Source organism: Argopecten irradians, chromosome 14, assembly GCF_041381155.1.
Source record: "Argopecten irradians isolate NY chromosome 14, Ai_NY, whole genome shotgun sequence".
In the NCBI taxonomy this organism is placed as follows: Eukaryota; Metazoa; Mollusca; class Bivalvia; order Pectinida; family Pectinidae; genus Argopecten; species Argopecten irradians.
The window spans coordinates 16,890,523-16,914,064 of NC_091147.1; the positions used below are offsets into that span (position 1 = coordinate 16,890,523).

General features: G+C 33.3%; 2 protein-coding genes across 2 annotated transcripts; one reads left to right on the forward strand and one right to left on the reverse strand.

Annotated features, from left to right (window-relative positions):
- Window positions 1-1,498: 1,498 nt before the first annotated feature.
- LOC138307064 (somatostatin receptor type 5-like) lies at window positions 1,499-2,719 on the forward strand. Its single transcript, XM_069247691.1, has one exon. It carries the CDS (start codon window positions 1,499-1,501, stop codon window positions 2,717-2,719), a length of 1,221 nt encoding a protein of 406 aa, XP_069103792.1.
- Window positions 2,720-9,669: 6,950 nt separating this feature from the next.
- LOC138307800 (ADP-ribosyl cyclase/cyclic ADP-ribose hydrolase-like) lies at window positions 9,670-22,086 on the reverse strand. The gene is made up of 7 exons (XM_069248689.1): window positions 21,874-22,086; window positions 17,341-17,470; window positions 16,568-16,786; window positions 16,067-16,146; window positions 15,381-15,473; window positions 14,439-14,525; window positions 9,670-12,581 (listed from the first exon to the last, which is right to left on the reverse strand). Exons 1-7 carry the CDS (start codon window positions 22,020-22,022, stop codon window positions 12,485-12,487), a joined length of 855 nt encoding a protein of 284 aa, XP_069104790.1. The 5' UTR covers window positions 22,023-22,086; the 3' UTR covers window positions 9,670-12,484.
- Between the last annotated feature and the right edge of the window lie 1,456 nt (window positions 22,087-23,542).

A 23,542-nucleotide genomic window follows, 5' to 3' on the forward strand; every position in this document is an offset into this window, starting at 1 on the left:
ACTCGATAAATAACATTGTTATACTATGAATATCGTGCAGTCTCCAAGATGTGTTTGTTGTAAAATTGAAAACAAATCTCACTTCCTATTAGAATGTACTAGGTATGACGAAGTTCGAAGACGTTTCATACGTTCATTACCATATACTATTAATATATACATTCTTTTCTTTGGGAACGAAACACTATCTGTACACGAAAATTACATACTTAAATCCGGTAGATTTTCAACTATTGTTTAATCGAACTTTGTCAATATATGCTATTTTATCCAAATCCCTCCTCCCCCTTTTTACTAAAATTCCCATATCTACATTTTCCATCATTAATTCATATTTATTTTACTATTCCTACCCATGTTTCCCTAGAAAACTCTTTTCAATTTATTAAATTTCAGTATTTTGCAAACATTGCATAAATAAACTTTCTATGTGCTGTCTTATCAAGAATGTATCAGTAAGTTAATATCAAGGTGATAGATAAACATAAATATCTTAGACACTTGTTTCTATTTCCCTTTATATCAATTGTGAATAATATTGTTGTATGATGAAATTAAATAAAGAAAGTTTAAACTAAAGACTTATTTATAAGGTAATCAGGCTTACTGTGGAATTATCTACTCTTGTTAAATCAAAATGAAAATGAAATCATACCTGTGTAAAATATATCTATAAAGATCACACAAGAGACAAAAGAAAAAGAATCATCTTCATAACCAACTAGTCTTTATACACAGCCATATTTGGTTGAAAATGACCGTTTGCGATCATAAGAATGTGATCTTAACAAACAGGCCTTTTGTCGTCAGTTGTCAAGTACTGACTTCTGGTCGATGATTTTTCAACGGGTACTCATGCTTTCCTTAACCTTAAAATAACATTAACCATACGATCACTATGCAGATGCTGTCACTGAGACAGGTTTTTACTATTATTGTGATTATGCAATGGTGTTAAATAGTTTTTATATACTAATTTTTGTCTCCATACATTGATGATACGTTAGATCATTACTGAAACCAACATTGTGAATAAGACATTTTGACGGTGCCTAGGGCCTCAATATGGGGGTATTATACAGTCCTCATTAAGCATGAGCCTTTATAACATGTGTAGTGATTAACTTGTCTGATCGATACTACAATATAACTACCTTGGATAGACTACCTTAGCTCATACTCGCAGTGGTCACTTCACCAACAGGTGCCTGCACGGGGGTTGGAGCGCGTTACTGTTCAATATTTTTACATCACCGCGAGGGTCATATATTTTATTGTTGTACTTAAACCTTGTATTTTGTATTGCCAATAGTACAGCTGCTTGTATTACAGTGACATATCGGGACGATCGGCACTTTAAAACACTTTGTCTATATAAGAAAAAAGAGCAAACATTATTCTATTCGATTTGACATTCGATTTGAAATTCGACATGTACTACTGAGGACAATTTGTTTTCAATATCTGTAGTTGTGCATAACATCTAACTAATTAAGGCATGGATATGATTGTTGATAACAACTGTACGGCGCTATACCAATCATCTAATAGGTCTTGTGCTGACAGTCTCCTTAACATGACCACCACCAACAACGAGACCGTCCCTGACAATGGTGAGGTAATCCGACACATGTTTCCCGTGTCTTTGATGAAGAGTTTCGTTATCGCCATGAACAGTGTGTTTCTGCCTATCGTTGTTGTTGTGGGCTTGATCGGAAACTCACTCACCATATACGTCTTCAGGCAGAAGAAAAAGAAAACGTCCACCACTCTGCTCCTGATCAGTCTAGCTGTCGCCGATCTGATGTGCATTTGCATGCAGATCATCTATCTACTGGTCCAAAATCGGAACCACCATTTCCAGAATGTATTGCCGAACTTCTTTGTTAACGGATTCTTCATGACCAGGGCCATTTTTTATTTTGATGGCATTTCAAGATGCATAAAGGTGGAGATCGTTTTGGAACGCTGTTTGGCCGTTTATTTACCGTTCAAAGCCCGTCTCATCTGTACCCCCAAGAGAGCCCTAATCATCGTCGTCGCAGTGTTTGTCTGTGTTCCTTTGTGCAGTATTCCAGAACTGATGCATATCGATGTCCAGGGTGGCAAGGCGTCATGGTCCACGTACCAGATGGCAGTCCAAGCTGTAAAAGATAACAAACTTATCTTCGGTTGGTATGGTAACTTGTTTCAGCTGATGTTTGGTATCACAGCCCTGATGATAAATCTGGTGTGCAACATCGCCATCGCTGTAGGATTTAGTAGGAGCTCGAAATCACTTTCTCGGATAACGGATTCCGCCGACTTACGCAGGGAAGAAAAACAAAGAAAAATAACCCGGATGTTGCTGAAGATGAGCATGTTTTACGTGGTCACGTGCTTGCCGAAGGATATTGGAGCTTTAATTCTTCTTTCGGATAGAACAGGAACTATCGTCTTTAAAGGGAACTATTATTTTCAGTCAGTGCTACTTTTTGGACTTTCGGCATCTTTTCTGAACAATTCAGTGAACTTCATCATCTACGGATCTTCACTCTCTAAATTCTATCAGGTGTGTTGCTGTCAAAGGGAGAATGACCACAGCCTATCTCCAAGGCAAGAAACGACACGGAAATGTACAGAAAAGTCCACAATTTCGATCAGTTCCTACGAAACTACGCCACTTGACACACCGCCGAACGGGTCTGTAGAGTCTGATCCCCATCACAACCATATCTAACCCCTGCTGGTAGGTACTCTTGTCATGAAATTTCATACAAAAGATCAGCATTAAGGTTAGAAGAGGCATCTTTTTGGGACACTTTGGTCTCAGTCAAAGACAATTCGTGTATAATTTCAAACTGCCGTCCGATGATGATAATATCAACCCGAACATTACAATGTGTTCCACAATGGGGGTAACAAATCTTAGATTTTCTGAAAATTAGTCATTATGATATTAAGTTGGAAACATAATCTTTGATTTTATAAGAAATTTGCGGGAATGTAATTCTGAGAAAAAAACTATGAACAATTTAGGAATGTATAGAATTTAAATAAGTCCAGTAAACGTATCTGCCCGATTTTGCTCGTAAGTTAGAAGATTTTTGAAGGAAATGTCATGTTATAAATCATGAAGAAATAAAATAATCGAAGATGAACGGTTATGATTCGAAACTTTGAAAAAATCAATTATGTTATTGGATAAAAATGCTCGTAACAAACACAAGTGAACTATAGTCTCATTATTTTAAAATGTCTTTTAGAAAACATAAATGTATCGATTACTGCTATGTTAAATACCATAACATGTTAAATGTCATGATCGGATTATCTTTGAGTATCGAAGTGCAAGACTTATCGTTTAAACATTATTATATTATTGAAATTGTTATGTAAATAGTCAAGAAATAAACTGGAAGCTATAAAGTGAATAGATAGTCTTATGACTATCTAAGGCCAACTCGATTTGAAGAAAAAAATTCCAAGAAGATCTTGCAGCTTATAAATGAAAGATTTCCAGAAGTAGAAAAGCTGCAAATTGAATAATCGAAAGAGTTCGACTATGGTCGCTTCACCTCATCCCTGCCCATCCTCGATATTCCAGGCGTTACTAAAACTAACTATAAAGCAACAGAAGACACAGGTAATTTGGTCCTTCCATGGAAATCAAAAGAATCCGATAACGGTACACTTTGGTTGTCAGTGTTGCTTTGAAGTTGGGCGTCGCTCTCTCTTTAATCTTCAAGGGAATTCTCTATAGGAATGGTTAGTTTTTTGCCCTGAACTGCCTTCAGTTTTACTATGAAATAGTTCAGGGGTGGATATAAGACAGTGAAAGTAACCCCTGGAGTATCGAGGATGATTATTGGGACACAGTTTATGTCCATGAAGAATAAAACAAGTACAAGATGTAATTTGACGGATAGAAACGAGAATTCTCGGTTAACAGTCAGGATTATAGTTTTACGTGAAATAAATGCGATAAACGAGATGATGCTGATATTCCTGACAACCTCGATGTTTCGCTAAAAGGTAAAAACGTCTGTCCTGGAAATAGAGCATTTCCGACTTATGTCAGGGACTATACGTATTTCTAGAAATTTGCTACGACATGTATATCTCAGAAATGTGAGTCTAGTCTAAATATTAATTTAGTAGTGCCACATGATTATAAGCCATACACACCCGGGTATCAATTAAAACAAATCGATACATTACTTTCCCCGGAAGTAGTCCATTTGCTTTACATCTTACGCTGTTAATGAAAACAATATCACGAAATTAAACAAAATGTCACGATAGAGATAGTTGTACTGGAACTAACGTTAGCACCATTAGTGGGCCAGTATACTAATGGTAGTGAAATGATTTGATTTTCCTATGTAACATTAAGTATGGGTGTAATTGATTAAGCTAGGACGCTTTCCCCTCTGGAGCGCATGGTGAATATCTTCATCATCATACGTCAGTCGGACAGTTATATGGTTACTTTTTCTGACTGTAGTTTTATGTATAACTGTATAGTTGTTTTCATTCGCGCGGGATTAGAGTTCGCTTTATTTTCGGTCAAATTAATTAAATACGCGCGAATAAAATGGAAAGAATTATCAAAAAAAGATAGCATGTATAACTTCTCTCTGTTAGAAAATGGCAAATTATCCCCATATTTACGAGAAGATCGCAAAATTGTCTCGCGCAGCTTTAAACAACTATACAGTATGTACAGTGAAAAAATGGGTAAAAAAGGAAAATATTATAAAACTCTTCCGTATGAAAGAGTGTTTTTCTCTCACACCTCGACGGTTTTTTTTTTTTTTTTTTTTTTTTTTTCGCAACTTTACTATTATGATATCCGCCATTTTGAAATAAATTCGAAAAAACCGCGACTTCAAGTCAATTATCCATACATAAAAATTGCATGATATTTTCTTCTCAAATTCCGTTGTTTGTGTTTTTTAAAATTACTCAGTCTTGTTTCTGAAAACAATATTGTACCGAGAAACATGCTAATTTTGTTAACGCTGTGACGTCACGAGGCTTTATTGCATGGGTAGTCATGCAATACAACTTCAGGCGACATGAGTATATTGCCAGTAGACCAGCCAGTATTACACGTGTTGGTATGAGAAAAAAACATATTTGTCATGACCGGATATCGTTTTATAACCTTAGGCTGTATTACAGGTTTGTACAATGTACCTTCAATAGTCAAAAAAAAATATTTTGTGTTATTATTTTTCTGGTAAAAACACGCCACGTGATCACCGATAAAAAACCTATATTGCACGATTTTTCCGGAAGTGGTTTATAGAAAAAATATACTGCACGGTTATTTTTAGATAACGTTATCGTCTACGTTACCAAAACGCTTCGTGTTCCTGGCGCTTTGAAACAAACGCTTTAATGACCTGAGTTTGAAGCGTAACCACAAAATGTGACAGACGACGTTGAATGTTTCGGTTTCTATCAAAGATGATGATGACTTCCAGCTGAAATACAGTTTAAAGTTATAAATTTTTAACATGAACACGGTAGGAGAGTAGGAAATAATCGAATAACGTTCATTAAGCATCTGGAGCCATTGAATAGTGAATACGTTCGATGTTTATTTTTAAAATTCCACCTAGGCTAGTAACAACATTAGGCCTAGGCTAATCCTACTGTATTTGTACGATTTTTGTTTTACGGAATGGAGTAATAAGCATAAGAGAATGTATCTTAATGTCAATCTGAATCTTTTAATATATGTTTGACGGCAAAGTGGATTATTTCAACGGAGAACAAACTATACATTTAATTGACTGTGTCCTTAAGACATGGAGCTACAGGTTTAATGGAGTACATGTACATGTATGTAATTTACAAGCACGCATGCACCGGGTGTATGTAATAAAAGCTTGAAGTGCATCGATTGATACTGTTTTCATATGTTGTTTTTAAATTAAACTTGTTACAAAATCATAAGATTGTAACTAATCACGTAGCAGAATTTTCAATGCGATGCTTATTTGGTTACACAGTCATTTCAAAAATGTAAAAAAAAAAAAAAAAAAAACAGAAAAATAATAAAACAATTATAGCATTTTGATTTCGGTCAATACATGGTTATATCGACCACAGAAAAAATATCGACCTCGGACTACGTCCTCGGTAAATATTTTTTCTTTGGTCGATATAACTATGTATCGACCTCATCAAAACGCTATATTTGTATAATATCGTTTCATAATTTTATCTTGTAATATTTACCAGGAAACAAACTTAAAAATACGTAAAAAATGTAACAATAAATGCAAAAATATAAATGTAGTAACTAAAAATAATACAAATGAATAAAAAGTAATAATTCTGATATTTTTAATGTGAAAATGTATGGAAAAAAGAAAATAGAATGATATGTTAGTCTTTTCTGTCGACTGAAGGTGAAGTCGATAATACATTGAGAAACAATGAAAAAACCTTGGTCCGACATTGTGGTTATATCTATTTAATCAATAGCTGTACAGTCTGGATAGGGCAGTCGGATATTAATTTTCAAAATTACAAGAAATGACGTCACATAAAAGGATTCCAATATCTATATGAACCGTTCTCCTAACAAAGGTAGATAAAATAATTAGGTTAAATTAATAACATGATAATCTTTGATAAATTTTCTAGACAAAGAAGAAACAGACATGTGATATGACACACAATGGAAATCAATAGATGAAGCCGGTCTGTAACTTGGTCTTACGTTAACACACGGTTAAATATAAGTCGAATTTCCGTTATATAGCGGGTTATTTCAACATCAAACACACACACGTCGTAATGAAGTGATCGTTCCATCGTTCCATCTTACGTGACACCACGATAGAACTGTAGAACATCACGTAGGCTTTATGTACTTATTTACCCGGACTCTTTCCACAGTCGTCATTATAAACCAAGAACAGTTTTTGGTTTGGGTTTTTTTCACACAAAGAAAATGTATACAATTGTTTCCTGTTACGACCCACTTTGAAGAATTAACGCATGAAAAATTATTTCAATGTGGTTTTAAAATGACGCAAGTCTACGCAGTTTGAAGTAAGTTTTTCAAAGTGCGCTGAATATAAATCATTTTGGGGTTATTTTTCAAACTGCGTCATTTTTTCAAAGTGGGTTGTAACAGTCCCCCGAATACCGCCAACCCCGAATACCTCTACAATCGGTAGTGGCATAGCGGTGGACTACTGTATTTAGATTTATTTTTCACTTTGCCGCAGTGACCGATCGCTTATTGGTTTTTGGTTTGTTGGTTGGTCGGTTGGTTAATTCAAGAACAGTCTCCCATGTATGCGGTGTGTTGCGGTTTTTAGAAGACTGCAGTATGTACGTGTTGTGACTCTTAGTAATAGTGTAACTTCTACCCTTGGTATAGTGCTAATTTATCATGTTTCAAGAGTCACAGAACAAACTCGGTTAATGGTATCTCTGCAATTCTGTCAGTGGATTTCCTCTCTGGGTTATAAGTTGCGAGGTACTGTAAACCACTTCATTTTGGCGCATTTTTTTGCGTACTTTCATAAGCTCCAACGTGAATTCAAATGTTTCCGAATAAGTCTATAAAACGTAATTACAAAATGTAAACATACTGATAGCCACTGATTGGGCTTTTATATATTCGCGAGTATGATGTTTTCGCACGCTGGCGCGAACTTTTTATTATAATATATTTACAATTGCCACTGTTTCTGTATCGATAAACTAAGTTGGAGCAGATCTGTTTATTTCCCAATAACTTTAGTGTAGAACGTGACCCGATTCGGTACGTATGGATACATGTAAACATTGGTGGACTTTCTTTGACATTCCACAAAATCACGTGTCAATGTTTACAAATAACACATGTACGAGAAAATCGGAGGCATACAATAAAACAGATTTAATTTTTTGATTGTGTTATTGCTATTTGACCTGAATGAAATAACTGAAATATAAGAACTATTTTTTGAGACGTCATAGAAAAAAGGGCGGATGAAGCTGTCAGTCAACGGCGCGCTTTTTCTGAATGGCTGTTGCATTGTTAAATATGACAGCAGTATAATTTTGACGGCGAATAGCACACGGTAAAGGATTGTATCTGATTTTCTGGTTGATTTTATTGTTTTAAAAAATATTGTAATTATAAGGATTAATCTCTTACTTTGTTTATTTTATGAGATGATAAACCCAATGGAAGAGTCGGTAAATTGAACGCTTCGCGTTTAAGCAATTTACCTCGTGCTCCATTGGGTTTATCATCTCATAAACTAAACAAAGAGGTTAATCCTTAAATACGCGAAAGAGTGGTTTACTGTAATAACCTTACATCTGGTTAATGTGTTTTCTCTTCATCCGAAACATTTTTTTTACCTTCGCTAAACGCATTTTTTACGTGACACTCTACGAATATCTATGGAGTATATATTTATCAGACGCCTAGGCTAGCGAAGATATAAAACACATAATGTAAGTCCTTACATGTGAAGCGCTAAAATTGCGTCACATTTTTCACAATAAATATTGTACGCCTTCAATTTTGTCCATATCTTTAATAAACTATTGAACATGGCAAAGCAATTTTTTCTTCATCAGTCATGTTATGTAGAGCTTTGAATTATATAACATTAATACAGATAATATGTGCTGTAGTGAGTAGAAATTAATTTTAATTCATTAGTTTGAGCGACGGGACTGTATTTTTCTTTTATAACCTATTTACGACAAAAAAGGCATACGATTCAATATACCTGTATGTCCATAAACACGACAACCCCCTATCAGCTCAAATCTAAGAATGTTTTTTTCTATTTATATGAAAATACACAGGCAATATTTCTTCACGGCGAAATTCACGTGACTATTGTATAATAATGTACTGCAAACCAAATTTCTTTCCCGTTATTTTCTCGAATTTCGCGATCCGAGTAAAGTTGCGAAAAAATCCGTCGCAAATAAATAGCTATACCATTTATAATGAACGGAATTTCCTTTCAATTTTTAAATCCCCGAATTTTAATATTCCCGAACTTGTTTTGAAATGGAAATCGCGAAATTTAGTTGACGCGAAAAATGTTGGCTGACAGTATTCAAAACAATGTCAGTTTTGTATCATTTTATCCTTTGGTGCTTATATATGAAATAAATGCATAGATGTGTCTCATTGACTTGTTACAGAGAGAAATGTATATTTTTGATATCTCATTTTTTGATGTGAAAACTAATCTGATTAATACCATTTATTCATTTTGTATTAAAGGGATAGCGAGATGCGTTAAGATGATTTTGACTGTTGTTTGTAATCAAACTAGCACTCTTTATCTTTAAAATAAGATAGGCTGGATGGCATTGAAACATGCTGTTAAATGTTCAAAGATGTATATTTTACATTCAACTTCCTGTTACAATGATTATTATATTAACATATTTGATAAATATTTTGTATGACAAATGATTTTAAAAGGTAGTTAAATGTTAAAAATATTGTGTGGCATAATTATTGTAATGAGAAATTAATTGTTCAATGATGAACATTTTTGTATTGTAAAAGGAAATAAATTATACATATAATGAATAAATTTGCTACATTACATCACAGTCGGTTAATTTCACGGGAACATGTTTTCCGGAACTTAACATGCTAGAACAAATCGACGTGTTAAGGAATGATAAAAGAATAAATTATGACTCTAGATATGTATTGGTAAATATTTCATAAATGTTATTTGTTATAATCATTTTTTACTTAAAATTATTTCTTTTATGTAACAATTATGATTTTTTTTTTGTTCTGCACATGATTACTCGCTTTATTGTAAATTATAATTAAAGATACTCCACTGCCGACGAATGGCATTTTTTCCTCCATCAAAAACAGGAGCGGACGAATTAGTATTTTTCTACAGCTACAAAAGTTACTATCTTTACACCATTACCATCATTGAAAATTTTGAGCTTCTTATTTATTTCAAGATAGAAAAATTATTTAAAATAATTAATGGCGTTCTGAAAAAAATTCAATGACACTATGCCCTATGTGGAATTAAGTCTGATTGTGCATGCACCAGAAGCAAAAATGGAATATTTTATATGGATTTATGTATTAGTAAGACACATTTAAATAGAGATTACATAACGAGTGGTTATTGAATATTGCATTTAATCCGCACGAGTGAGTAATTTTTTAAAAGTTACAAAAGACAAGAGCTTTAGCGAGTGTCTTTGGTAACTTTTAAAAAATAACTTACGAGTGTGGAATAAATTCAATATTCAACAACCACGAGTAGTGTGACCTGATTCTACCACAATCATATTCGATTTCTACCGATAGAAGTACGGCAGGGATACGGTAATGTGTATTTACCGAAATATGCAAATAACGTGTAGTAATATTTTCATCAGCAAAAAGACACTTATTCGTATTCAAAAATCATCGTTTGATAAAGAATCCATCGATATCAAATTCTTCTAATTGGGAACATCTTTTAAAGGGTTAAATAATAATACCAATTTAATGTCTTAAAGAGTTCAAATATTAATAGTTGCTTCCAGAAAATAAAACTCAATGTTGGACTTCATGTTAACATGTAAAAGCATTCGCACGACACGGCATCGTCTATTTCCCGCCAGATAATCATCAAGCAATTACCATCAAGATCAAGTTCGTTTCATTCAAGTTAAATCTAAGAAAATCATCAGTAAAATTCTTGTCCGTCAAGATATTAGTACCAAAGGTCAATTAAACATGTATAAAAACATAACGTATTTTGACACAACTACCACGACGCATACGCTTTCCAACATCAGTTTTGGACGTCAAGCAATCACAAAAAAGAATGACGTCATTTGATTATTAAAATCGTTGACAATGATGACGTGACACTGAGAAATAAGTAGTTCGGTCAAAGTTCACCGTGTCAGCCAATCAGAATGCGTACAGAGTTTATACCACGTGTGGTATAAACAATATTGTTAATCAACAGCTGCAGTATTTATTCAATGTCTTGAGAGTTGAATAACACCGCCTATTGTGGTAGAAACACGGTTATACATCAGTTATTGTTCAAATGATGGGAATCGCTTATGTTCTAGCAATGGATCATGTTTAACTATGCAAATGTGAATATTTTTACAATTCAATTTAACAAAACTTCAATATTTGATTTCTGGTTCATTGTTAAAAGAAATTTAATATTCAAACTTCAATATGATGTGGCAATATATTGTAACAAAGTGTATAGTATTCAGGATGTAAATTTCATTTAATTTGTTATTGTAATTATAAAACAAAGAAACTATGTCTGTCAGATTGCATTGAAAAAGGTATATTGTCAAAAACATATTATGTTTCTGATATTGTTTTATTGAGTAACTTTTATTTCTTTGAACTTTTTTGATCAGTTATCATCGTTTTACTAGAAATTTGTGGATTTCGTCATCATACTTGATTATTTCAGATATCCTTGGTTTTGGAGCGAAAAGACGACGAATGAATCCTTAATTACAGGGAAAATCTTAATTTAAATCATTAATTTGGTTGGTTATGATTATAAATTCTAGATTTTTATATGAGGACTTCAACATTTGATAACAAATCTGGTTATATATCGATATATTTTTTGTATACTTTTCATAATATTTGATATACATATTGTGGTGACAAATAAAGTGAATGTCTTGTCTATGTCATATTGTTTTTATTCTGCTCTCGTTTTTCATTAAGTGAAGCATGATGTTGGAGATACGATATAGTTGTTAATTTTTGCGGGGTGTAAAATTTCGCGTTTCACTGTTTGTAAGTTATTCGATGGAATTTATTTTCGCGAACCTTCTTTGTAGTCTTTGACAGCGTTATTCACAAGATAAATATTATCATGTAAAACCATACACTTTTAAGTTCGCGAACTTGGCGAAATTCAAACACCCACAAATATTAGCATCTACACAGTAGATATTAAACGATGAACCCGATATTGTTACACTATCAATCACGACAGAAAATACCTACTACAAAGGTTCCTATGTTGGCATTATTGAATGTTAGCGCGAAATCGATTTTTAATAGGTAAGCTCAGTTGGGAATTTGCGCATTTCGATAAAAATCTATACCAACAACCCATAGAAAATATCAGCAATTCTAAATAAATGTTTTGAATAAACAATCATATTTTAGCAAATACTGTTTGGCACTAAAGGAGTAACATTTGATTACCGCTAAAATATGTACGTTTCAAGGAACTATTCATCTCTCTTAAAAGTCCCATCACCGACGTTTCTCCTCGAGACATAATGCGCAATATGATCATTGTCTACAAAACGCTGGCATCTATATTGACTAAATTTCTTCCTAGATATACATGTACTTTTCTTGCAAAATGGTAAAAACAGTACTATCCGTGAGTTGAATGTTGTGTTGAAGATTTAGAAACATATTGCAACTAAGTGTCCACCGGGAAAAGCATAACGAAATCGTGTAGTAAGGTATGTTTGAAATATTTTAACCGAATATCGTAATATTATTTCTATGGAATCGTTTCATCATTCGACATAACACACTTCCGGGACTGTCGACACATAGCAAGTGAAGGATCGATCTGAAATCAGAGAAAAACACCATTTATCAGGCGGGAAAACACCATTAATCAGGAGGGAAAACACAGAGAAAAACACCATTAATCAGGAGGGAAAACACCATTAATCAGGAGGGAAAACATCATTAATCAGGAGGGAAAACACCATTAATCAGGAGGGAAAACACCATTAATCAGGGGGGGAACACACAGAGAAATAGTGTAAATGTGCGTAGTTTAGCGATAATGAGGTAAAATATCGTTACGCTAATTGTATTTTCGGTAGATAGTTCAAGATTTTAAGGTTAAATTTGATTACGCCAAATTTAGCACGTTTACAGTATTCCTCTTTGCATATTACAGAGTTAGCTCTTTTGCGGGTAGGTATCGATTGTTACGTCATTACTTTGTGAGCGCAATTCTCCGAAACGTATGACGTTACGCTCGTAAACATATGACGTCACAATCAATACCTACAGATAACTCTGTTATATGCAAATTCGGAAACAATAGGGAGTAAAATACAATGGGCATAGAAAACAAAGAGTAATACACTTCATATCAAAACAAAAAAAAGAAAAACACAATAAATAAGAATCAAACAAATGAATTTGTTTGTCTCTGCGTTTCTTTTTTTACGTTCTATTAATACCTGGGGTCATTAACGGACCGACAGGTTCTAAATTATCAATAACTGTGTACCTTATATCTCGAGACAGGTAAATAGTTAAGAACAGGTCTTAAATTAAATTTTGAAATACACTCAATTTGCGAAGAAAAATATTTGCCTTTAAATTTGAATTAGTTGTATTTTAATGTTATATTATTATCAAGTTAAAGTTCTTTTTATCAATAAATCACTGCAGATAAGGAAAATTCAAAAGAACACACAATGCACAATAAAAAAATGTCATTGATTGCTTTTAATGTTAAAAGGTTGAGTGACATGGAATAAAATGGGGAAAGTTAATTAATAGAAAACCTAGGTATCAACAAGAATTTATTCCAGTACATGCCCAAAGTTGATACAAATTGCCATTAAATCAACTGATGTTAGTTCGTATCAATTACTAGACATTTGTTTTACAAATGAAAGCTTTATACTATGTACATAGAACCTTTTGATTGATGGAAATATTGGACTTAACGTCCTTGAGATTTGATGGCGATATTATGGATGGCACTTCCGCATTTTATAAAACCACACAAAGTGCCAAATCGTGTAGGGACATACCTCTAAAGTCTTAACTTACAAAAATAAAATGTAATGGTATGGACTGTCACGGAAACCCTTTGCTTACATTACTCTAACCTTCCGTATAATAACCTAGCAAAAAGTCTACTCTGTGGTGGCTTGAAATATGACTTCTTTTTCTGAATGGCCGATTTTTTTTTCTTTATTTACAGTTGCGCTGCAACCATACTATATATAACCCTGTCAACCGGATTTGGCATTCGTCAGTCTTTGAACTGTTATCCCCTTATTATGAAGTCAATATCATTGGGACGCCATAATTGTCGTGCGAGCGACCACGAAAGATATTTTTTAAATTGTTATCAAATGTAACAACATGTATAAGCATTAAATTTGTTGCCGTCCAGTTAGCATTCATACTCCTAAAATTGCCAACTAGATACAGTTCAATAGTTTGCTTAAATGAAAAACATTCTGAGAATGGTGCGAAAAACCGCTGGTATCGTGACGTCGCAATAGCTACGTTCAAATGAATCTGCAATAATTTTTTTTATTTTGACAGGCAATCTTAAAAAATATGTATAACGATGTCGCTAACCATTCGTTTATAAAAACATATGCTACGCGAAAGACAAAAAGACAAAATTTATATCCCTATGAAATGTAAATTTAGCCCTCCAACTTACTGTGGGTTGTCCTGGCATCTGTAATCTATCCCATGATCCTTTATGGCCTGTTGCAGGGTGGGAAGAGTTCCATTCTCACACGTCTCCCTGGAAAGTTAATGTAAATGTCACGGTGATTTCGAATGATTTAGCTATACTTATGTACCAAAGACTGATTTTGTATTTAACATTCAAAGACTTACATAAAATACATGCATTTAAACTAATCTACGGTTGCAACAACAACTTTTTGTATGTTTGGACTTCAGAGATTTTATCGGAAATATTTCCAAACTAATCAAGATATCAATAAACTTTATTTGATATTTTCGTTTTAATTTGAGCACTATTGCGATCTACATACCTTGATATGTAAATAGAAAGTCAAAAATATTTGGTTGATCATGAGTGAAGGTTTAGACCAATATTTATTTATTGTTGCGTTCTTAAAATAGATTTTTTAGAACTACACACATGTAATAGCACTCCAAGTCACGAAATTAAATCACCGTGAAAAAATCGCTAGGCATGAAAACGCGAAATTAAGTTTCCGCGAAGAAATTTTACAGTCGTCAGTAAATTATCAGTTTATAAGCCGTCCCTCCTAATCTTTTATCATACCATAACAATGCCCGGTATATGTAGGGAAATATTCATAAACTGATTCTTGTGATTTTTATGACATTTTCAATCGCAAATTGAAAACTGTAATTATACTAAGTGCAACAACAGTGGTTGACAACGTCGTCAAGGAACCTGTTGTTGTTTTAAGTATAATGTTCTTTCAATATTAGTATTGTGAGATATCAAAACGACATTTGAAAAAATACTCGTACAATAGCCATCGATAAGACAACATAATTATGGATTGTAAATGGAGATATATATCGGTTGGTACGTATTTAAATAGAGAAAAACAAAACAGGAAATTATCAAAAGTGTATCAGACTTATTGAAGTGTACCTGTATGGCTTGTTGATGTCGTGCACAACATAAACATCCACCATTTTCACCTCGGTTGGAGAGAGTGAGGGAAGCTCAAACTTGGCGAAGTAACTAAGGAAAATACAACATCATTACAAGAATGATTTTATAAACAGTGTTGTGTGGATTAATATGGATATAATAAGTATCGAAATACCATAGAATATTTTTAACGTTCAGTATCGAACTTGACCATAGGAATCAATTTATAAACTGTCTACAAAGTATCACACCATACCGATTGAATTTATCAGAAATTAATGCTTGGAAAAAAGTTTAATTACAAAATTTAACACGTGTTATACTAAATATAATAAAAATAATATTTATATTTCGTCCAAATATTTAATACGACAAATGTCCCATTATGTTGTAATATGGACCAAATTCCTCTATAATTAACATTCCACATATTCCTTTGATCAGAATACAGATGGAGTAGTTATGTAAGTATTTATGAAACCTATGGTCCATTTAGTTCCCAGAGCTTTGAAGCAATCTTCATACTGTTCACTTCTAGATTTTCTGTTAATCTCTGACCTTGCATCTTAATTGTGCTTTACGTCATATTAACAGTAAGGGACATTAAATGAAAACATTCCTTGTATTCAATGTGTTGCATGATTGATTGTTTGAATGATTTATAGGGGAGATAACTAACCTACCTTTCCGTACTGTAGGCAGGTCTCGCTGGATTTGATCCGTCAAGTAAAATAATCACTGTACCTTTAGCTTGTGAAGCGAACTGTCCGTTAAAAAAAGCAGAATAAACATATTCTAACCAATAAACCCGTGCATTTCTTGTAAATATAACAAAACCTTTTTCACGAACAAAGACACACGTGCGTAAAAGTTTTTAGTATTACAACATGGATGACTTGGGCCGTCATTTTCGTAGCATTGTAAATATTTATTCTATCAAATCAGAAAGGCAATAAAATGTATTTTTCGCTCATTTCGATATGAGACAGATATCGTTATTTCAATAGTTTACGGTTTTCATTGAACTATTTTTGTTCCTGAGTATATTAATAAGATATTGTAGTTGAAAATACTTCGACTAAAGAGTAATCATTTCAGAACATATAATAATTAGGTGAACAATGCGTAAGAAAGAGTCGACAAATAGGTTTGTATCGTGTGGATTAATGTATTAATTTCAACACCTGGGAGGATGCTTTTCCCCAGAAGGCTGTGCTTGCGGTTTCTGGACATCCATTATACGGGGGACAACTCTGATAGTTGATACCAGGGGGCGCTTTCTGTCCGCACCACGTTAATCCATTCATGATGTATCCTAGCAACGTGTCTTCCAAAGTGATAAAACGTTTCCCCGACTCAGAATAGTCATGCGCGACACGGTATGTGCCCGACCAAAACATCGCCTTAACAATAAAATTATAACTTTATATTTTCTAAATTTAACAACATTGATAAATTTTGGAGTCATTAGTTTCTCTAAATAATACAACTATTAGGTAAGAATATCGACTCTCAGTACGCTCGTACTTGTTTCCATATGATCAAATTCATAGCAAATACTTGTATTGTACATGTCTCCATTTTTTATGAATAAATATAGTTTAAAACAAAATGAAAAAAAAATATTTAAAATATTCGCGTAAAAAACATTAAATAAAATTTTCTCTTTGTCCGGGAACCAAAATATGAATCTTAAGCCTTATCTTATGAAGCCAAACGTAACCATCGACTAAGGGACGGGAAAATAACTAAAATAAGTTGAAAAATGACATAGATTATTTTCAATTGAGGAATGCCAGGTTTTTTTTATTACGTTTGATCTTGTCTGCACACGAAGAAATATGAAATTGTTATATATTTATATAAAAATCATGTGATCATGAATTTGGCCAACAAATACAGTCTGCAATATTCCTTGGGCTGGCAGCTCCTTCCACATCAAAATAATCGAATCTACCTTGTCTTCAGGGATTGATGTCAGTGACATCTCGATGAAATCACTGTAATCCTTCGTAGTCAAACTGCAGGGTTCCTTCCCAGCAAAAGATGTATTGAACGTTGACCAAAGTGTCTTACAGTTCACCTCCCTGTAATTACAGTTTCAAATCTTCAGTCAATAATACACACCGTTATTTTTGCATTAAAAGTAGTCCATCATTATGCATGAGTTATTTTTGCTTTGTGGCACTGACGAAAAAACGCGAATTTTACAATTCTAACACGTGTGTTATCAACGCCTATTAACATTTTGCTAACCAAATTTAAGATGAAGGCTCTCTGCAGAACTGTATCCACTTAGATTAGATATATTACACTTTTGGGGTCTATTCAATTCTCAATGGAAATGTATCAATTTGTGTAACTTTAGTTGGAATATCACGCAGTACGTAGCTAATCCTAAGGTAACTTTATGAAAAAGCATTTTTTTCTGAATAAAAATGCTGTGGTCAAAACATTAAAAAAAATTATACGGTAATGATAACCAATATTTAACACAGTTGAATCCACTAATTTGCTAATATCCATCTTTTCAAATAAAAAATTGGATTTAAACCTTCACACTAAAGTTATATATGCCGTAATATTTTCATACCCACGAATCTGGAAGAGCGTCTAATATATTATTTAGCACAGTTACGAACATTTTGAGGATTACAATACTTATAATGGATAGGTTTTTATTGTACAGGTAAAAATAGGAGATGAAAACGATTTTGGCAGATAATTACATCTACAGTGCAGTGAAATGAGTGGATATGGTCAGATCATAAATTACACATTTTTACAACGTAATTGTAAAGTGATTTCTGTAGGTGTGTTTCCATCTAAACATACATTGACTTTAAGAATGTTGACCCCACCAATTTGTGTAAACCATCTTATCATTACCATCGCTCTAACAAAGCGCTAGAATAATGTTATTATTATCAGGACATGTCCATGTTAATTCCATTATAAGTAGCAGGTAGGTGATCTTTAGGTCAGATACTAAGCAAAGTAAATCAATGATAGTTTAATAAGTTGTAAGATCTTAGGTATATAGTTAGGAAACGGGTGGTTCCCGCTCATAAGTCATTAGCGTAATTAGCGCTAATTTGCCCCTGGCGTAAATATTTCCGGGTTTACAGTACCACTAAGGAGGATCGGTAAGCATAAATGTTAATAAGAATTCCATTATTATACCTGTTGAACCCCAGCTTAAGGTTATAAGGTTAAAAAACATGTCCCAAGACAACATCACCTGTATTGAAAGATCATAATAGAATTGTCTCTGCATTATTTTTCTGACAATTATTGTTTTCACTGACATTAACTTAATAATTATGGTCTTGAAAAAAATATCATTATTACCATATAATGATATAATGATCACACGTTTGATGATAGCTACTGTCTATTATTATAGAATAATCTCTTTGGCGTATGTATTATAAATCATGAACCTTTGTTAAGGTTCATATGGTGTTATGTCACCAACATAGAATTAAATATTGACCGTGGGCGTAGCGCGAGGTCATTATTTCAGGTTCCACCAGCATGTCCCTATTTTTTTACATTAGATACATGTAATTAGCTCATTTGACAAATATCAAACGAGTTAATTATTAGAAGAACGATGGCTATAGGACTTCACCCTGAAGAACTCTATGTTTGGGTAATGACGTTACGTAAGAGTTATTAACTCGATGCTTTGGAAAATGGAAACACCAGGTCTAAGCAGGAATATGTAAATCAGCTGTTGAATCTAAGCAGACGAAAATGACGGGATAACGTGAAAAAATAAGTGTTTTAAGGAAAAGAAAACAATTTCTAAAATTTTGACACCGTAGATATAAGGAAGAACTAATATGTTTGTTTAGATTATTACTGGATGTAACTACAGCTGTTAAAGAGGCTAAGGTTATTTACATGTGGTTATGTAATCCTAGCTTATATTCTCACATTTCACCCTCACAACCACAACAAAGTAAAATGATAATCCTTAAATGGGGGGCTTCAAAACCCAATGGTAAAAGTTAACTATTGAAACAGATGTCATTTTCATGAGCACTGAACACCATCAGCTACACATTTAACAATGACCATCAGTCTTTTTTTTATTAAACACAAAGCGATATCTTATTGAAATACTTTGTGACTGAGGATTTGAAAACAAATGTTTTTGAAGGTAATACTATCTTAATATCAACATACATTTATTTCATATCAACAATAGGCTAAAACAAACCTTTGTGCAATTAAATGATAATACAATACAGACATGACAATGGTATTTAAGTAATGCTAATGTGCCTTGAAACAGAATTTTCTGAAAAAGGCAGTACACAGTGGTGATAGGAGACTGAAACTTGTGACGTAACTGTTACACTATAAAGCGAAAAGAAATAATATCACACGATCCTCTACACCAGAATCAAATATACTACGTTGGTAATGTTTAAAAGTTATTGTGACCACAGTTCTAGATCTAAAATGTAACTGATTTATAGTTATAGAAAAGTTCTTATTCATCCAGTGTTCTTAAATTGATGACAAAAACTAAAATGCTACTGCTGTAATCATTGCGATTGCATGAACAATGTTTATTAATCTGTTTATTCAAATAAAAGAAAAAGGGCCTATTCAATGCATTGTTGCTTCTTAGAAATTTCTTCACGTGATGCACTGACATGAATACATCAAATGTCGGATGCATCAAAAATCGTACAGAAGAGTCGAGCATGTGAAAAGGAAGTTTTCAAATTCAAACTCAACGATATGTGAAAGGAAATTTTCAAATTCAAACCCAACAATATATGAAAGAAAGTTTTCAGATTCAAACTCAACAATATGTGAAAGGAAGTTTTCAAATTCAAACTCAACAATAAACCATAAAAAAAGAAATCTTTTTGTCCATGAAAGGCTAGTTGTTACAGCAATGACATGATTTGATTTTTGTGATTTAAAATACACTAAGTTAGAAAATTGATTATATAGTCTTTTTGTTACCTTTACGAAACTATTATTTTAAATTTTTTTCATTGTTTTATTTTTGAAACAAATCATTTATTTATAAATAAAATCAAATCACATTGGCTCTTACATTCACTGACACAGACATCAAACATTTTTTTCTTAAAATTCCATCTTTGAATTGTATCACACACATACCACCCTATTATTACACACTTACATGTACAAAGAGAGGACAAACAAGACAGTTTGCATACACTCTTAATTCATAAAGTTTAAATTCCATAGTCTAAACCATACATACACAGTCAATCTTACAATACGCATGCACTCACTTACACACACAAGGACATAAAAAAGAGAGAAGATTTAGAAAAAGAATGAATTTAAGAGCATTGAAAGTCCTGTTGAAACGATGCATTCAATATTGTCTTTATAACCTCATCTTATTCCTCATCTAACACATTGTACAATGTACATTGTATTTGTTTCCACTACACATTCGGCCCTGAAGATACATTTGAACTCTTCTAGCTCAAAGACTAGAAGAGTTCATTTAGAATTTTCAGGGGTCAACAGGTTAAATAACTAAAATTCCATTCTATGTCAATAAATTATGGATTCAGTTGCTTTTGGAACATTTGCCAGAAACAGCAAAGCAAAACAAAGATGTCTTCGCTTAAGTGATAATGTGTTAAAATTGAAATCGAAATAATGTAAACAAAATCCTTTTTTTTTAATAACAGCAAGAAACAACAGTTATTTATACAAGAAATAAGCATTGTGTAAACAAACGTTTGTGCCTTTAGTGTGTTTCATCCATTTCATAGGATAATCGCAGTCCATTACGAAAGTAAACAATCTAGATTCATAACTCAATTTCAGAAGAATACTAGTAGGCTAAATGTTGGGGGTTATTTGAAATCAAGAAATCACCAAGTAAGGGTTAGAAGTATTTGTGCTTAAAACTCACATAAACACATTATTTCTTTGTTCGCGTCATTGTAAGGAGAACGCATAGCGCCACAAACGTAGAGGTGAAAACGGGTTTAAACGAAGTAACAAGTTGCCATTGCTGCCTAAAATTAAAAGTGTCATAATATGAACCTATTACCTGAACTGGCCTACATGCATCTGACAACTCTCTACCCCTTGGTCTTAATCAGCGGGTATCGCTGTGTTTGTAGGGGAATTTACACACAACCCCCACTCCCTCCTACCACAATCTCGTGTAACCAGTCCCCGTAATCGCTGTTACTGGTTTGCCTCAGAAAAGTAGTTGAAAATAGTCCAAGAAAAACCTGCCTTAGCGACAACCCCTGCATAGTCTAATTCATCTGGTCCCAAATGGACTGTTTAAAAATAACACAACTTACCCTGTGTATAAAGATCACTTTTCAATGGAGACCTCTTTTCCTTGTACCTTGAGTGGGCTTTATACACAGGTTTGACATATGACATTAAATACACGACGATTGAAACATTACATATTATATTATGTTTACATTAAAACGACAGATACTGGAAATGAACATACGTTTGTGGGTATGGTTTGAGCAGCTCCTGGTACGCCAGGCATCGTCCGAGGAAAATGTCCTGTATTCCGGGTGTAGTTCCTGTCGCCAGAACACTGGCTTCCATAGAAACCAGAAACATAAAACACAATACCTGTATGTTATACCCCATATTTCTTACAGGCGATTCTATTGTCCTATTGTATGGGTTAATGGGAGATATCAGAGAAGTCCCATAAAACGTTATCATTCGAGTGATAAACTTCACACACGACGGTAGACATCTGTATTTATCTTGATATAGCATGTGAAGAAGTGTGATCACTTGAGTGATAAATTATGTAGGATTAACAGGAGTGTCAAACAATTTATACAAATTTAGGTTCTTCTGGTGTGTCTCCACTATTGCAAGACGAACATTTATCCCAAACCCTTATTGTATATCGTGTGCGAAAAATGTCTTCTATACATTTGTTTCTGGTGTAACAAAAAGGGTTTTTTTATCCTGTTTGAAATGAAAAGTTTAAAGGGGGGTATAGAAACCTTTGGGGCTTTATAATCCACTGGGGCACTGCATTGCATCTGTTATCATGTGTATGTATGTGTTTTCGAGCAATACTTTAGTAAAAAAGAACAATGTCCATGTGATGGTTTCCATATACATAAAAAGAAAACACAACTATAAAACAATTTTTTCTCCCTAGCGCTTTCTCGGCTCAAGTCGGTCTTCAGGGGTTTGAATTCTTTTATTTGTGAAACATGACGTCATAGTACAATGACGTCATGTAAGATTACGTCATGACATGGTACATAAAGATATTGTGAATGGTTCTGGAAAAAACTAACAAAAACATGAGGACAAAATAAAAACTAATATGAAGTTCCTTTGTTCCGTTCTGAATTTAGCATAGGTTTCATAAGTTGAATGAGATACATTTCTTTATTTTCTCTTTTTAAAAGATCTGAATTAGACATTTGATATATTGGTAAAATAAAAAAGTTATCATTAGCACACATATAACAATGTTCGTTTACTGTTAAATAGTTGTCGGTGTAATGTAACTCTCTTTCTCAATTCCATTCCTGTCTGACCAATATAAAAATCTGAGCATTTGCTACAAATAAGTGCGTATATAACATTTTTGGATGTACAATTCATATCAGTTTTAATTTTGAAATTAAAACCATTTTTGAATATCACATGTTTTGCAACGCTTATTGCATACATGTTTTGACAACGCTTTTGCATATCTTCGAATCAAATTTTGACGCACATAAAATACGTTTAAGGTTTTTAGGTTGACGCTTGCAATTTATTATTTTCTCTTAGTTAAAATAAATTTCATTCTGTCGCTATTTTTCATGTAATCTTCACAACCTTTTACAATTGGAAAAATGTTGTAGTCGTTTGGATTAAAAGTACTGACAAAAGGTATTATATTGCTTTTGGATTCCACTTTATTCGATTTCCTTAAATGAATAGGTCCTTCTTTTTTTGCTCTTTCAACTCCATTATCTATAACTTCTTGTGGATAATGCTGTTTGCGCAGATAAAAAACTAAGTTCTCTAAGCGTTTAGCTAAAATAGTTTTATCACTTACGATTGTGATTAGACGGGACGCTAAATTAAAGGGGATATTTAGCTTTACATGCCTTGCATGATTTGAATAAAAATCAAGATAGTTATGCGAA

Coding starts and splice junctions, on each gene's coding strand:
- LOC138307800 (XM_069248689.1), bottom strand. CDS start 22,022: ATGGGGTATAACATACAGGTATTGTGTTTTATGTTTCTGGTTTCTATG. Junction 16,787..17,340: donor CATCAATCCCTGAAGACAAG/GTAGATTCGATT, acceptor TTTATTGTTAAG/GCGATGTTTTGGTCGGGCAC. Junction 15,474..16,066: donor CCTGCCTACAGTACGGAAAG/GTAGGTTAGTTA, acceptor TATTTTCCTTAG/TTACTTCGCCAAGTTTGAGC.
- LOC138307064 (XM_069247691.1), top strand. CDS start 1,499: ATGGATATGATTGTTGATAACAACTGTACGGCGCTATACCAATCATCT.